Below are 14,278 nucleotides of genomic sequence, written 5' to 3' on the forward strand. Positions count from 1 at the left end.
TAGGAGCCCTTCTTTGATATCACCTTCATTATTCTTGCATCCATTGAACTTGTGAGTTATATCTGCCTCAGTTGCAAGCGAGGAAAAATCTACATTCAACATTTTATTGAGAAATTAGAAATAAAAGACTTGTTTTTAAAGTTTGTAAGATTATTTATTGCTCTGTACTTTCCTTTTTACAGACGTGATGGCATGTTCAAAGCCTCTTTCCAAAGTCTTCACCTTCCCTCTGGATTTGTTTAGGAGGCTGTGTGAGTTTGAATTCTATAATAATCATTTACATAAATGATGACTGTGTTGCATGCTTAGTTCATCATTTTGAATATTTATATTTATATTTTTCTTCATTTCATTCTTCATCGTTTTCCTTTATTGCTTGTTTTTTGAAGTGTTCCATAAATGCTTGTGATGATTGGGTTTCATAATCATGATCTCAATACCAGTCAAAATAATCCTGATTCTGATCTTTGTCCTGATCTAAAGCACACTAGCAGCACTCTCCATGGTACAGCCAGACTTCTTCCTCACATCAGAGCAATCATGCCCTTGGGCAGAGTGTTTCCACATGTTTTAGATGTGTTTAGTTGTGTTTGGATGTTTTCTGTTGTACAGTGATACCTGTGTGGATTCTTTTGCTCATGTTTCTGGTGGATTGTTGTTGTTCTGGATGTGGCACACATTTGCACCATGAGTAAAGTTACCCACGGAGTCACAAGCTGCTTTGAAAAAGCAAATAGGAACACTGTATTCATTGAGTCAAAAGGAGCAGTGACTTTTAAGATTCAGAGGGATTGCTGCTTCAATACAGGTCATTTCAGCTCTGCTTTAAACAGTTAATAAGAGAGCTGCATTCATTCAGCCAATCAGAACACTGCATTTATTTATTCAAACCTAGATACCAGGCTTTGGATACACTATACAAAAACACAAACCTCATTTTTTTTTAGCAGAGTAAGATTATTCATTGCTCTTTATTTACCTTTTCACAGACAGAACGGAATTTTCAAGCCCTCTGACCAAAGCCAACACCAGCTTCTGTCTGGCTCTGTTTAAGAAGCTGAGTGAAAATGACAACACGGCAAATATCTTCTTCTCCCCGTTCAGCATCTCTTCAGCTCTGGCCATGGTGATGCTGGGAGCTAGAGGCAACACGGCTGCACAGATGTCAGAGGTGGAGGAAACACACAAATACACACTAATGCAGACCCCTGAAACACCCTGAATGCACTTCTAACGATCAAGCTTTCCGGTCTTGTAAACTGTTGATAAAGCTCTGGTTTCTCACACGGTCTTACTCTTTCTCTGCAGTGTCTGGAAACCAAGGAGTGTCAGGATGAAGTCCACACCGGCTTCACCCAGCTGCTGAGGGGGCTGAACAAGGCAGATGCTCCGTATGCTCTCATCGTCGCCAACAGGCTGTATGGGGAGAAGAGCTGCCAGTTTGAGGAGGTGTGTTTTTATCACATCTGTAGTTAGGTGTGGGTTGTGTAGAGTCTGATAATCTGGAGAGGATCAGGGCTCATGGAGTGATGGATGATGGGCGAATTTACCATTAGGCAATGGTAGTCAACAGCAGGGGGCCTCATGCTCCAAAATGCAGTTATTATAGGTGTACATAAAAAATGAGACATACAACCAAAATGACTTTGAATGACCAAGATTTGAATATGAATGTAAATAGGGCTTTTGGACCCCAGCAATAATAATATGCCTAGGAAAAGCATATGTAAGCATCAACACACTGCTGCATTCAGGTCTTCACTGATCAGAGCAGAGCAGGAGGTCTTCTTCTGTCTCAGAACCTCCGTGGTTCTTTTCTTAACTTCAGCCTCTAAACGTGTTCCTTTGAGCACAGATTTGATCTCAGGGAAACAAAAAGGCACATGGTGCTAGATCAGGTGAACAGGGAGAGTGATCAAGTACTGTGATACTAGAAGAAGAAGAAACGCCACAAGGGGGGGCAGCAGGACAGGAAACATCCAAATAAAGCAGTGACTGTGTATACAGTATGTTCCTGTCTTTGACAGCTGTGAAGTCATATAATAAAGCTAAATAAGGACATTTTCTGTCTTTAATTGGCATCAGCAGTGTTTTATTGTGTTGTTTTGTCATTCTTCCAGGAGTTCTTAGAGAGCACAAAGAAGCACTATGAAGCAGAGCTGGAGACGGTAGACTTCATCACTGGTTTTGAGGCTGCAAGACTCAACATTAACAACTGGATGGCAAGCAAGACACAAGGTGGATCACACCTACAGTCACAGCCATTTATACAAATGAGAGCTGAGCGATTTGGCCTGAAACTTATATGGCAATATTTAGGTTATGCACAACATGGTTCAAATAAAATCAATGAAATACAAATTTGCTGCACCTGTCACTTTAGTTTGCTGAGGGTGCTGAGCCCTCAGAATGTTGGACTAGATTGATTTGAATTGAAAATAAGGGCTGCCAGTGTTAGAAAAGCTATGCACACAGGGTCTTATTCTATTTATTTTTTATTTAGTCCATTTTTTCCCACATGTGTTTTATCTATTTTCAGGTAAAATCAAAGACTTGCTGGCTCAGGGTGTGGTGGACAGCCTTACCAGGCTGGTGCTGGTCAATGCTATTTACTTTAAGGGAAAGTGGAACAAACAGTTTGAGGTGTGGAAGTCATGGCCCGCTCCGTTGAAGCTGACCAAGGTTGCTCAGCTGGTGTGAAGTAATGCTGACATACGGTGAACAGGAGCTCTCACATGAATGCATCTCCAAAATGCTTTACATTCACACCAATGCAGAAAACTATGACTGAAATCCAACAAGCCGCAACACCAGTGACAGAAAACGGCATGTTGCTGCAATCAGGACTTGACATCAACATTTTTGCTCACCAGCCACTTTGGCTAGTGGTTTTGCAAAGTTACTAGCCACTCTGCATTTCCACTAGCCTTAATTTTGTTGTTGGGAAACTATGGGTCATATGTTTAATCAGGTACATCTGGTGTGAGATGAAACACATGCTCTCTTATCCTCATCAACATGATCAATATAAGCTCTCCTCTTAATAAGAACTTCTCCCTGCTCACATGAGGCAGCACATTAGAGAAATTCGTGTCATACTTCAGTGTCAGAGACAGTCACTGAGTCATTAGAGATAAAATGTTCCTGTTATAGGTCACATATAGGTAACACATATACTCTAATGTCTGGGTGAATCTGATTCTTCCTGGTCTGACCTGTTTTTCTCCTGATATTACTCTTCAAAATAAAAGTGTTCAATGATGTTTAGTATTGTAGGCTTTTATTGTGACAGAGTTGTCAGGTATAGACTGTGTCTATGTATGGTATCGCTACTAAAGTCTTACTTTGCCTGACCTTTGACCTTACTGTGAACTCTGATTGAATAACTGCAACAACAATCTCTGTCGGCCGTGACCACGCCAAAACAAAGAGAAGCTAACAGCTAGTTCCTGCGCTCTCAGACCTAGCTGAAAAACTTTTCAATGGTTTAAATCTGAAAATTCAGTCACACATAGATGTCAGTGTTTTCACATGTTTACCACAAACTTACTCCAACAGATCTAGTGTGTTTGGATGCAAATACATGTGAGACCTCCAGGCCCCCGTACCCACATAACCCTAATATAGTCATGGACGAAAGTTTCAGCACCCCTGGAATTTTCCCAGAAAATACAACATTTCTCCCAGAAATTGATGCAATTACAAATATGTATACCATTAATGTGTATTAATGGTATACATGTTTATTTCCTTATGTGCATTGGAATAACACAAAAAGCAGAAGAACAACAAAATTGACATAATTTTACACAAAACTAAAGAAATTGGCTGGACAAAATTGTTGGCACCCTCAGCTTAATATTTGGTTGCACACCCTTGGGAAAAAAAAACTGAAACCAATGGTTTCCATCAACAAGCTTCTTACACCTCTCAACTGGAATTTTGGACCAGTCTTCTTTTACTATCTGCTCCAGGTCTATCAGATTTGAAGGGTGCCTTCTTGCAACAGCAATTTTGAGATCCCCTATAGGTGTTCAATGGGGTTTAGATCTGGACTCATTGCTGGCCACTTCAGAACTCTTCAGCTTTGTCTCCAACCATTTCTTGGTGCTTTTGAGATATGTTTGGGGTCATTGTCCTGCTGGAACACCCATGACCTCTGACACAGACTCAACTTTCTGACACTAGGCCCTACACTGTGGCCCAAAATCTTTTGATAGTCTCCAGATTTCATGATTCCTTGCACACAGTCAAGGCACCCAGTGCCAGAGGCAGCAAAACAACCCCATAACATCTTTGAAGCTCCACCATGTTTGACTGTAGGTACTGTGTTCTTTTCTTTGTAGGCCTCATTCCGTTTTCTGTAAACAGTAGAATGACGTGATTTTCCAAAAGCTCTACCTTAGTCTCATCTGTCCACAAAATGTTCTCCCAGAAGGATTGAGGTTTACTCAGGTACATTTTTGCAAACTCCAGTCTGGCTTTTTTATGTCTCTTTGTCAGCCGTGGGGTTCTCCTCGGTCTCCTGCCATAGTGCTTCATCTCATTCAGATGACCACGTATGGTCCCAGCTGACACTTTTGCACCCTGAGTCTGCAAGACAGCCTGAATTTGTGTGGAAGTTGACTGAGGATGTTTATCCACCATTCCAACTATCCTGCGTTGCATTCTTTTGTCCATTTTTCTCTTCCATCCACGTCCAGGGAGATTATCCACAGTTCCATGGGTTATAAACTTCTTGATTATATTACGTACAGTGGACAAAGGAATTTCAAGATCTCTGGAGATGGTCTTGTAACCTTGAGATTGTTCATATTTTTCTACAATTTTGCTTCTTAAGTCCTCAGACAATTCTGGGCTCTTCTTTCTCTTCTCCATGCTTGGTGTGACACACACAGGCACACAACACAAAGGTTGAGTCAACTTCGAGATATTCTAACTGGCTTCAGGTGTGATTTCTAGATTGCCAGCACCTGTTACTGCCACAGGTGAGTTTGAATGAGAATGACATGATTGAAAAAAATGATTTACCCACAGTTTTAAAAGGGCGCCAATAATTTTGTCAGGCCCATTTTTGAGTTTTGTGTAAAATTATGTCAATCAGGGCTTTTTTCTTCTGCTTTTTGTGTTGTTCCAATGCACATAAATGAAATAAACGTGAACACCAAAAACATGGTGTATAATGTATGTAAAAATTCCAGGGGTGCTGATACTTTCCTTAATGACTGTATAAGTAGATACAAGACAAAGCTGCAACAAAACAACATGTCTCCTATTTCTGTATGTTCTGTTTGTTGTTTTAGAGTGAAACTAAGACAGTGAGGATGATGTTTCAGAAATCTGAGTTTCCTTTGGCCGACATCCCTGAAGCCAACTTCCAGGTAATCCAACTATCAGATAGATAATCAGTTATAAACAAATAAACAAAACATAAATCTGAAACCTGTCATTGATTTAAATGTGGTTTATCGCTTCTGCTTAAAAGATAACCAAGAATCTACAGGCCAATGACCATAGCAATAGTTCAACATGACTTAAAGTGATCACAGTTATTCCTCCAGACTCTGTGATCAGGCCCGTCCACAGATTTGGCCAGGCCCCCGACAAACCCAGAAAACGGGCCCTCCCCAGTTGTGATTTACTGATGATATCAATGCATGTTTGTTGGATCAGTAGCACTGCTGCTAACATCCTGGCTAGCAGTTACTTAAGTTTGGAGCTGAAAAGTGTGTAAATATATTATCAGCTGACAAGGGCTTTCATGAATCTCAGCTGATCTCAAATATAAGGCATCTCTCAACTCTGTGGTCTGCCTGAACTAACGCTATATGCTCGATTTCCTTTTTTGTAGAGTTTTACAACCAAAGATTTAATTTCTGCTTTCCTTTGTCTTGTCTTGCTCATGGAATGGATGTAAACAAACATTTTTTGGTCATTGTTTTAGCCAATGAAATTAGTTCTAAGTCATGGCTGATCAAGTATTTGCCACAGTGGTGTGATAGATCTGCAACAGTCTTTGAAACTCTGTGAAACAGATCCTGGAGATGCCTTACAAAGGAAAGGAGCTCAGCATGCTCATCTTTCTGCCCAATGAAATAGAGGACGAGACAACGGGTCTGGAGAAGGTAGAACCTAAACATCCATTCAAATAAAAAGGCGAGACTGAAGATGATCTAACAAAGGCTTTGTTCACATATTCAGCTGGAGACGCAGCTGACCTATGAGAACTTTGAGAAGTGGACCAACATGATGCAAGAAGTGGAGGTGATGGTTAAGCTACCTCGGTTCAAGATGGAGGAGACGTACGACCTGATGAGCGTCCTAATGAGCATGGGGATGATGGACGCCTTTGAAATGGGGATGTGTGACTTCTCTGGTATAACATAAATCTTTTTTATTAGAGCAAAACAAAATTTACTGATGTATTATGCATTAAAAATGAATGAAGTCCTCCTCATCTGTGACAGGTATGTCCCCTGCCGAGGAACTGGTCCTGTCCAAGGTCGTCCACAAGGCGTTTGTGGAGGTGAACGAGACGGGGACAGAGGCAGCTGCAGCCAACTTTATTGAAAACATTACTTTGGGTGTCGACCCTTCTAAGCCACTCCGCTTCATTGCTGACCATCCCTTCCTCTTCTTCATAAGACATAACCCATCCAAGAGCATCCTCTTTGCGACACTGCTCCCCATTGCCTCACCATGATAATGAGTTTTAAGTGTGGTGTTAGATTTCTTAATGTCTGCATCATTTGTGCCCTCCTGAACATCATTGCACTTTTAGATTTTGCACGTAATCTCCTCTGAAGATTAACTTTGAGTCTGTATGCTGCAACCTAAGTGCTGTGTGGTTTGCAAATGTTGTGTTGTCCTGTAAATTGAGATTTTCTCAGGGTCAATTCAGCCTCATTGAATAAACAGATCAGCTTTGTTCTCATCTGTGATATGTGAAGAGAAAATACACTTCAGGCTATCTTTGAGAGAGCTTAATTGCCAAATTATTGAAAGTTAGTTTAAACCTACAGAAGCAGATTCATTTGATCTTCAGACAAGAGAATGCATGACTACTTGTTGTCTGTCGATCCATCCATTCATCCAGCTTAAATACAAACATACAAACACTCTTAATTGGTTACAGGTTGTTCAAAACACCGCTCCACGTCCCCACCTGCATTTTAGGATTGATTTAAAAATTTGGTTATTAACTTATAAGTCTCTAAACAGGCTGGCTCCTCCCTATCTTTCTGACCTTTCAAACCCCCATATTTAATCTCGGACTCGCAGATCCTCTGACCATTGTCCTCTGACCGTCCCAAGGTCGAGGTTGAAGAGGTGAGTGGTAATAATACGAGAATAAAGTCGTAATATTACGAGAATATAATATTACAAGAAAGAAAGTCTGCCTCCATTAAAATGAGCAGTGTTGAGCATGTTGTGAAGCCATACTTTAGTATCGGTTTCACAAATAAGGAAATACTTCGTCTTTGGGCACATCAGCATCAAATTATTATCAGAATCAGGACAATACTCCGTCGTAGCTCCACGTCGCCGCAGCAGACTGTCTTTCTTGTAATATTCTATTCTCGTAATATTACGACTTTATTCTCGTAATAGATATTAAAAAAAAATATTCTTGTATGTTTTTTCTCTTCGTGTGGCCCTGATACTCCGTCGTAGTCATGCATTCTCTCTCATACATATATTTGAGAAAGTGGAAGGGACGTGGGTCCACGACACTGATGACAGACTGCCAATCAGAGAATTATAACACATGTTAAGTAATCCTTAAGTATTCAAGGCTGGATATTTGTAGCGAAATCTTTATTCTGAAGGCCGGAAGTGTGTACATGAGGTGGTATTTTTATTTCCGGGTCATGAAAGCTCTTTCACGCCGAGCGCTTTTCGCGTGTTTGAATGATCCACCGTACTGTAAGAGAGAAATACTCACAGAAAGTATTCAGATTCTACTTTTCTCTTCCTTCTTTGTCTCCAGTTTGTAAAATGTCCGGGTTTCAGGATCTTTCAGGTTCGGCTGTTTTCTTTCTTCTTCTCTGAATTTGTTTGCAGTAAAAAAAGTTTCAGAGAGTGGAGCCTTTAGGCAACGTTTACAGTTACATGCAGCCCATTGTTAGCTTTGGCTAGCTCCAGATAACAAAACAACTTTGTCGGGTTTTCCCCCTGGTCCTCAGAAATCGTTGCTGATCATTGTTTGATGTTTAAATTGTGTGAGAGGATTTTCAGGACTTTCAGATGGGCTGCGAGGCCTCAGAACCAGACTGCAGATAAAAATCCACACGCTTGTCCAGTAAATAGTGCTATGATTGACAAATCTTGATCATACAGTTGAATCTGACAAAAGTCAGGCGTTTCATGGCAACTTCCTGTGAAATTGGTGAGATATCAAAATGCTTGCCACATCCAGGGTGGTGTCCCCTAATAAGACATGTCAATATTGTGGACTATTATTAAGGTCTGTATTTGGAAAATCTAAGCTTGATAGGTTCAACTTCAGTAAAAGGAATTAAGAAATTGCCCAATTGTGTCACTTCCTGTGGCCACTGTGGGTGCGCTACAATAACAGGCTGAATAACATTGTTAAGGTCTACTCCGAGATCATTGAAGTCAGGCAGAGACTTTTGTTCCCTCTGGGAGATTCAAACAAAAGAAACAATGAACATTATGAGCCAAACTCATCATATTTTGAGTTTACCGTAATACCTCCAGGTTGTCATTACCAGGAGAGTAAAACTAACTGCTACTCTAAATCTTTCAGGCCGTCATTTCAACTGTTTTTTGTTTTTTTTTCCCCCCAACTACTAGGATGTGTATCTGTCCATTTATTGACATTGTTATTTATGTTTGGGTGTAATTATCCTGTACCTTGTGGTTCTTCACTGACCTCTATTTTGATTCATCACTCTTGACATGTTGTAGCCAAATGTGTTTTGTGGAGATGGGTGAGCTGCAAATGAATTTAAAATCAGTAGAGTTGTTGTATTTAAATCTGAAGCTACAGCAAAACAATGAAATTACTATGTTAATATATAGAGGGGCAGATTTTGATCATAGATATGAAATTTGAAGCAACAGATGTTTTTATACTGAGAGTTATGACAACTTCCTGTTAAATTGGTGAGCTATTTAAAAGCTCACCATTGGCAGTAAGGCATCCTTTAATAAGACATGGCAGTACAGTGGACAAATATTGAGGCCTTTCTATGGAATTCGAGCTTGATTGGTTTTAACTTAGTAATGGCTCAATGGGGGCGCTTTTATACGATAATTACATGTGATTGTGTTCAGTGTGATAGTGCCGTCTTGCAAGAATGAGCAGAAGATCCCAGACTATGTATACTGAAGTTGTGATAGGTTAAAGTCATTTTGCACCATCAAAATGCCTTATTTTGAAATTAAGATGAAGCTGGTCAACTTCCTGTTGAGATTTGGGTATGGTGCCAGGTTTTTTTTTTTTTTTTTGCAGATCTTATGATGACCTGTAAGCAACCTAAAAATCATAAGCCAAGGCAAAATGGTGTGCAGGGGGCGGAGGCTGAATATTTAAAGGGAAAATTGGATAAATCAGAGGCGGAAATGTTTGATTGCCAGAAGGGGGCGCTGTCACAACATAATGATGTTAATGTGGGAATGTATTTAGGATCAATGTGCGATTGCAAATATTTTCCTTGCAATAACTGTATCAAGTCCGTGACATTGACATCACCAAACTCTTATGTTCTTCTTTTGTGATGCTGTTCCAGGCTTTCATGGCAGCCTCTTTCAGTTGTTTTTTTTGGGGGGATTGCTCCCTTCAGTCTCCTCTTTAGCAGTTTGAATGCTCTGTAGCGTTTAAGTCTGGAGATTGACTTGGTCAGTCAACCGTAAACCATCCACTTTTTGCTCCTGATGAACTCCTTTGTTGTTTTGCCAGTGTTTTTTTGGGGGGGTCAATATCTTCCTGCATGATGAAGGATCTTCCTATCAGCGTGGTTGTATTTTTCCTTTTATTGGAAGATAAAATGTTTCTGTAGACTTCTGAGTTCATTTTGCTGCTGCCACCATGTGTTACATCATCAATGAAGATGAATGAGTCTGTCCCAGAATGAGCCATGTGAGTCCAAACCGTGACATTATCTCCACTGTGTTTCACAGATGACTTTGTATGTTTGGGATCATGAGCAGATCTTTTATTTCTCCAAACTTAAGCCTTTTCACCACTTTGGTAAAGGTCCATCTTTGTCTCATCAGTCCATAAAACTTTGTCACTGAATGTTTGAGGCTCATCTCTGTACTATTGGCAAATTCCAGCCTGGCCTTCTTGTTGTTGCTAATGAGTGGTTAGCATCTTCTGGTGTAGCCTCTGTACTTTTGTCCATGAAGTCTTCTGTGATCAGTAGTTTGTGATACCTTCACTCCTGCCCTCTGAAAGTTGTTGCAGATTTCACTAACAGTTGTTTTAGGGTCTTTCTTTACAGCTCTCACAGTATTTCTGTCCTCAACTGATGCTGTTTTCCTTGGTCTAACCGTTCCACATCTATCACTGAGTACAACAGTGGTTTCTTTCTTCTCAAGGACATTCCAGATGGTTGTACTGACTATGGCCAATGTTTGTGCAATTGCTCTGATTGATTTTTCATCTTCTCTCATCTTCAAAATTGCCTGTTTTTCACCCATCGACAGCTCTGGTTTTCATGTTGGTTACACCTCTAACTATAAATACAGTCTGCACAGGCAAAACCCAAATCTGAAACTGAGGGTAGAAATTCGGCACTATTTATTGTTTGAATAATCAGTGTAATAGGACACACCTGGGCAACAAAACACACCTTTCAGTCACATGTTACAATACCTTTGCTCACATGAAAAATGGGTGGGCTCAAACAAAGAGTTCTATCTTGAGTTGTATAGCAGATCCATATTCCTCCTCTACTGCTTGACTAATGAGAAAGCTTAGACTTTAGACCCAACTACTGGTGGGATAAAGACTTTGCTAATACTTGATTCAAGATAAAAAAAAATTGATCGATTGATGTAGTTAATTGTAAGGGACGGGAGGGGCCTTGAAAAACTGAAAAATGTCATTTATCACTATTAGAAGTTTTGTGTCAGTAAAATCAGTTTCCTTTACTATGTGCTTCTGTATTTTAGTTTTTCCTGTGGAGGTTCTGCAGCTGTCAGTACTTGAAGAAGAGGTTTCCCCTGAGCAGCAGAAGAGCTCCAGTTTGAATCAAGTGATTAGTGAGCCTCTGCAAATTAAAGATGAACCTGAGGAACTGTGGAGCAGTCAGGAGGGAGAGCAAATTCACGAGCCAGTAGGGGAAGATATCAAGTTCACTTTTGTTCCTGTCCCTGTGAAGAGAGAAGATGATAAGGAGAAACATCATTCTTCACAGTTTCATCAAAGACATACTAAACAGATGGAAACAGGAGCTGATGGAGTGGACTGTGGAGGAGCAGAGGCAGCCAGGTACTTTGTTCCAGAGAGAGATTTAAAACCAGAGACTGAGTCCCAGACTGATGAATCTTCTGATCCTGAGAGTGATGACAGCACTGATTGGAGGGAGACAACACAACACCAGTCAGGTTTCATGTCAGTGGAAAAAAGCATGAGAACAGGAGCAAAGACTGAGGAGAAATTGCATGATTGCTCATTGTGTGTCAGAAGATTTAAGACTAAACAAGGTTTGCATACTCACATGGTAGTTCATACCAAAGAAAAACCCTTCAGCTGCTCTGTGTGTGATAAGAGATTTTCACAAAAAGGAAGCGTAACTAGGCACATGAGTATTCACATTGGAGAGAAACCATTTGTCTGCTCTTTGTGTGGCAAAATGCTTCGAAGTAAATTTGGTTTGAACATTCACATGGCAGCTCATACCAAAGAAAAACCCTTCATCTGCTCTGAGTGTGGTCAGAGATTTACCCAAAAAGGAAATGTGCTCTCACACATGAAAATTCACACAGGTGATAATTTTTTTTTCTGCCCTCAGTGTGGCAAAAGATTGAGCCACAAAAATGCTCTGACCAGACACATGATAGTTCATACCAAAGAAAAACCCTTCAGCTGCTCTGTGTGTGGACAGAAGTTTCCCCGAAAAGACGCATTGACAGTACATATGAGAATTCACACAGGAGAGAAACCTTTTGGCTGCTCTGTGTGTGGTCAGAGATTTACCCAAAAGGCAAGTGTGACTTCACATATGAGAATTCACAAAAGAGTAAAACCTTTTCGCTGCTCTGTGAAGTGAGAGATTTACCTAAAAAAGAAAGATGACTAAACACATGAAAATTCATGAAGGGTAGACACAAATCAGCTGCTCTCTGCAGGATAAAACATTTACAAAAGATGTACTCTAACTCTGACATAAGTTTTTCTACACTAAAGAAAGTGTTTTGATACCATGAGTGTGATAGAATATTTAGTTAGCAGGATTATCTGATAAAACACACATTTAAAAAAAAAAAAAAAAACCTCCTGCTGCTATCTTTGTGGCAATAAATTTAACCCTCAGACATTACAAGGAACATTTTTGTCCATTTGGGCAAATGTTTCCGCTTTCTCTGCTCACCATTTTGGCTGTGTTGGTGCATATGGTCTCATTTTTTGCAACAAAGTTAAATTCTAGGCAAATTTCTTAATTCAAATTTCAATTGCTCTAAAAGGTCAGGGGAACCCTGTGAAACAAATTTACAACCCTTTAAAGCCATTAAGGACAAAAATGTCCTCTTTCAAAAAACTGCTCTAAAACCTTAACATAATAATATATAAATAAGCCATAAAATCAGCCATAATAAGTAATCAAACTAGCATTTAAAGGGTTAAAATCCTCAAAATGATTGAATCTTTGGTCATTTTGAGCACAGCTGAAGTTGTTTAAGAGATTTATGCAAAAAAAAAAGCAGAAAAAATATTTATCTGTTAAGTTTTTATAGCAATTTGTTGGAAGTGGACATTTTTGTCCTTAATGACTTTAAAGGGTAGTAAATTAAAGTGATGCCTGAGGGTTCAGACACTTGTGAAAAGTGTGAAGACACTTATTATTGGATGAGGACCAGAAACCATCAGCATTGTTTACCCTCTGAAAAGTGATGTCTTTCTTGGTGGTATAAAATGTGATATTGCTGATAGATCTATCTGACTGTGATAATACATTCAGCTGTTTTATCCTGTTACCTTGATTTCAAATAAATGAAGCTTGGAATTCTTTTTACATGTTATATGTGTTGTTCTTCTCCGTTCTTTATTTGTTACTGATCTCTTTGTGTTTGAGCCTTAATTTGTTGATCAATTTGTCTAAGAGGCCATAACACACATAGTCAGACGCTAACGTTAAACTTTAAAATGATGCTGAGTTCAGTATCTTTAGTCTTTTGTGAGTACTAGTCCTTAAGGCTTTGTATTGTATCCTTGCATCCCTAACTGGTAGCATTAAATGACCACTGGATCTCATCCTGCCTTTCTGATATTTCTAAATGGATGAGGGAACACCACCTTTAGCTCAACCTGTCCAAGACTGAGCTTATTATCATCCCAGCCAGTCCCACTGTGGAACCTCAGATCAATATCCAGCTTGGATCAAATAAACTCATGCCCACTAAGTCTGCCAGAAATCTGGGTGTCATGGTTGATGACCAGCTAACCTTCATGTGGCCTTGATTGCTCATTCCTGCCGATTTGCCCTCCATAACATCAGGAGGATCAGACCCTTCTTGACAGAACATGCAACACAGCTCCTGGTACAGGCTCTTGTAATATCACACATTAACTTCTACAGCTCATTACTGGCAGGCCTCCCTGCATGCACAGTTAAACCTCTGCAGATGATCCAGAACAGCAGCACGTCTGGTCTTCAACCAGCCCAAGAGAGCTCATGTCACTCCTCTTTTCATCTCTCTTCACTGGCTTACAGTTTTGGCTCACATTAAATTCAAAATTAAAGTAACTAAAACTGTTTTCCTGGAATCCCTCATCCAGGTCTACAGCCCAGCTAACTCGCTATGCTCAGCCATCAAAAGACGCCTGGTACTTCCACCACATCAGGCTCCAAAGTCACTAGCTTGACTCTTCTCTTCTGTCGTCCCTCAATGGTGGAATGAACTACCCAACTCCATTCGATCTGCAGAGTCCCGCTCTACTTTCAAGAAAAAGCCAAAGACCCAGCTCTTTAGAGAACACTATGCACTTAGCTAGACTTTTCTCCACTGTTGACCCCAGTGGTAGAATGAGTCTCCCAACTACAGTTGCCCAGCTTTCTAAGAGTGACCCAGCACTTGGTACTCTGGT

General features: G+C 40.2%; 2 protein-coding genes across 2 annotated transcripts; both read left to right on the forward strand.

Moving 5' to 3' along the window:
• The first annotated feature begins 182 nt into the window (after positions 1–182).
• On the forward strand, positions 183–6,860 carry LOC121524235 (leukocyte elastase inhibitor-like). The gene is made up of 9 exons (XM_041809514.1): positions 183–251; positions 990–1,171; positions 1,309–1,449; positions 2,121–2,238; positions 2,540–2,682; positions 5,304–5,381; positions 6,036–6,125; positions 6,202–6,376; positions 6,468–6,860. The coding sequence occupies exons 1-9, from the start codon at positions 188–190 to the stop codon at positions 6,701–6,703; spliced, it is 1,227 nt and encodes a 408-aa protein (XP_041665448.1). The 5' UTR covers positions 183–187; the 3' UTR covers positions 6,704–6,860.
• Positions 6,861–7,895: 1,035 nt separating this feature from the next.
• On the forward strand, positions 7,896–12,793 carry LOC121524435 (zinc finger protein OZF-like). The gene is made up of 2 exons (XM_041809822.1): positions 7,896–8,023; positions 11,143–12,793. Exons 1-2 carry the CDS (start codon positions 7,912–7,914, stop codon positions 12,240–12,242), a joined length of 1,212 nt encoding a protein of 403 aa, XP_041665756.1. The 5' UTR covers positions 7,896–7,911; the 3' UTR covers positions 12,243–12,793.
• The last annotated feature ends 1,485 nt before the right edge of the window (positions 12,794–14,278 follow it).

This window comes from Cheilinus undulatus, linkage group 16 (genome assembly GCF_018320785.1).
Source record: "Cheilinus undulatus linkage group 16, ASM1832078v1, whole genome shotgun sequence".
Classification (NCBI taxonomy): domain Eukaryota; kingdom Metazoa; phylum Chordata; class Actinopteri; order Labriformes; family Labridae; genus Cheilinus; species Cheilinus undulatus.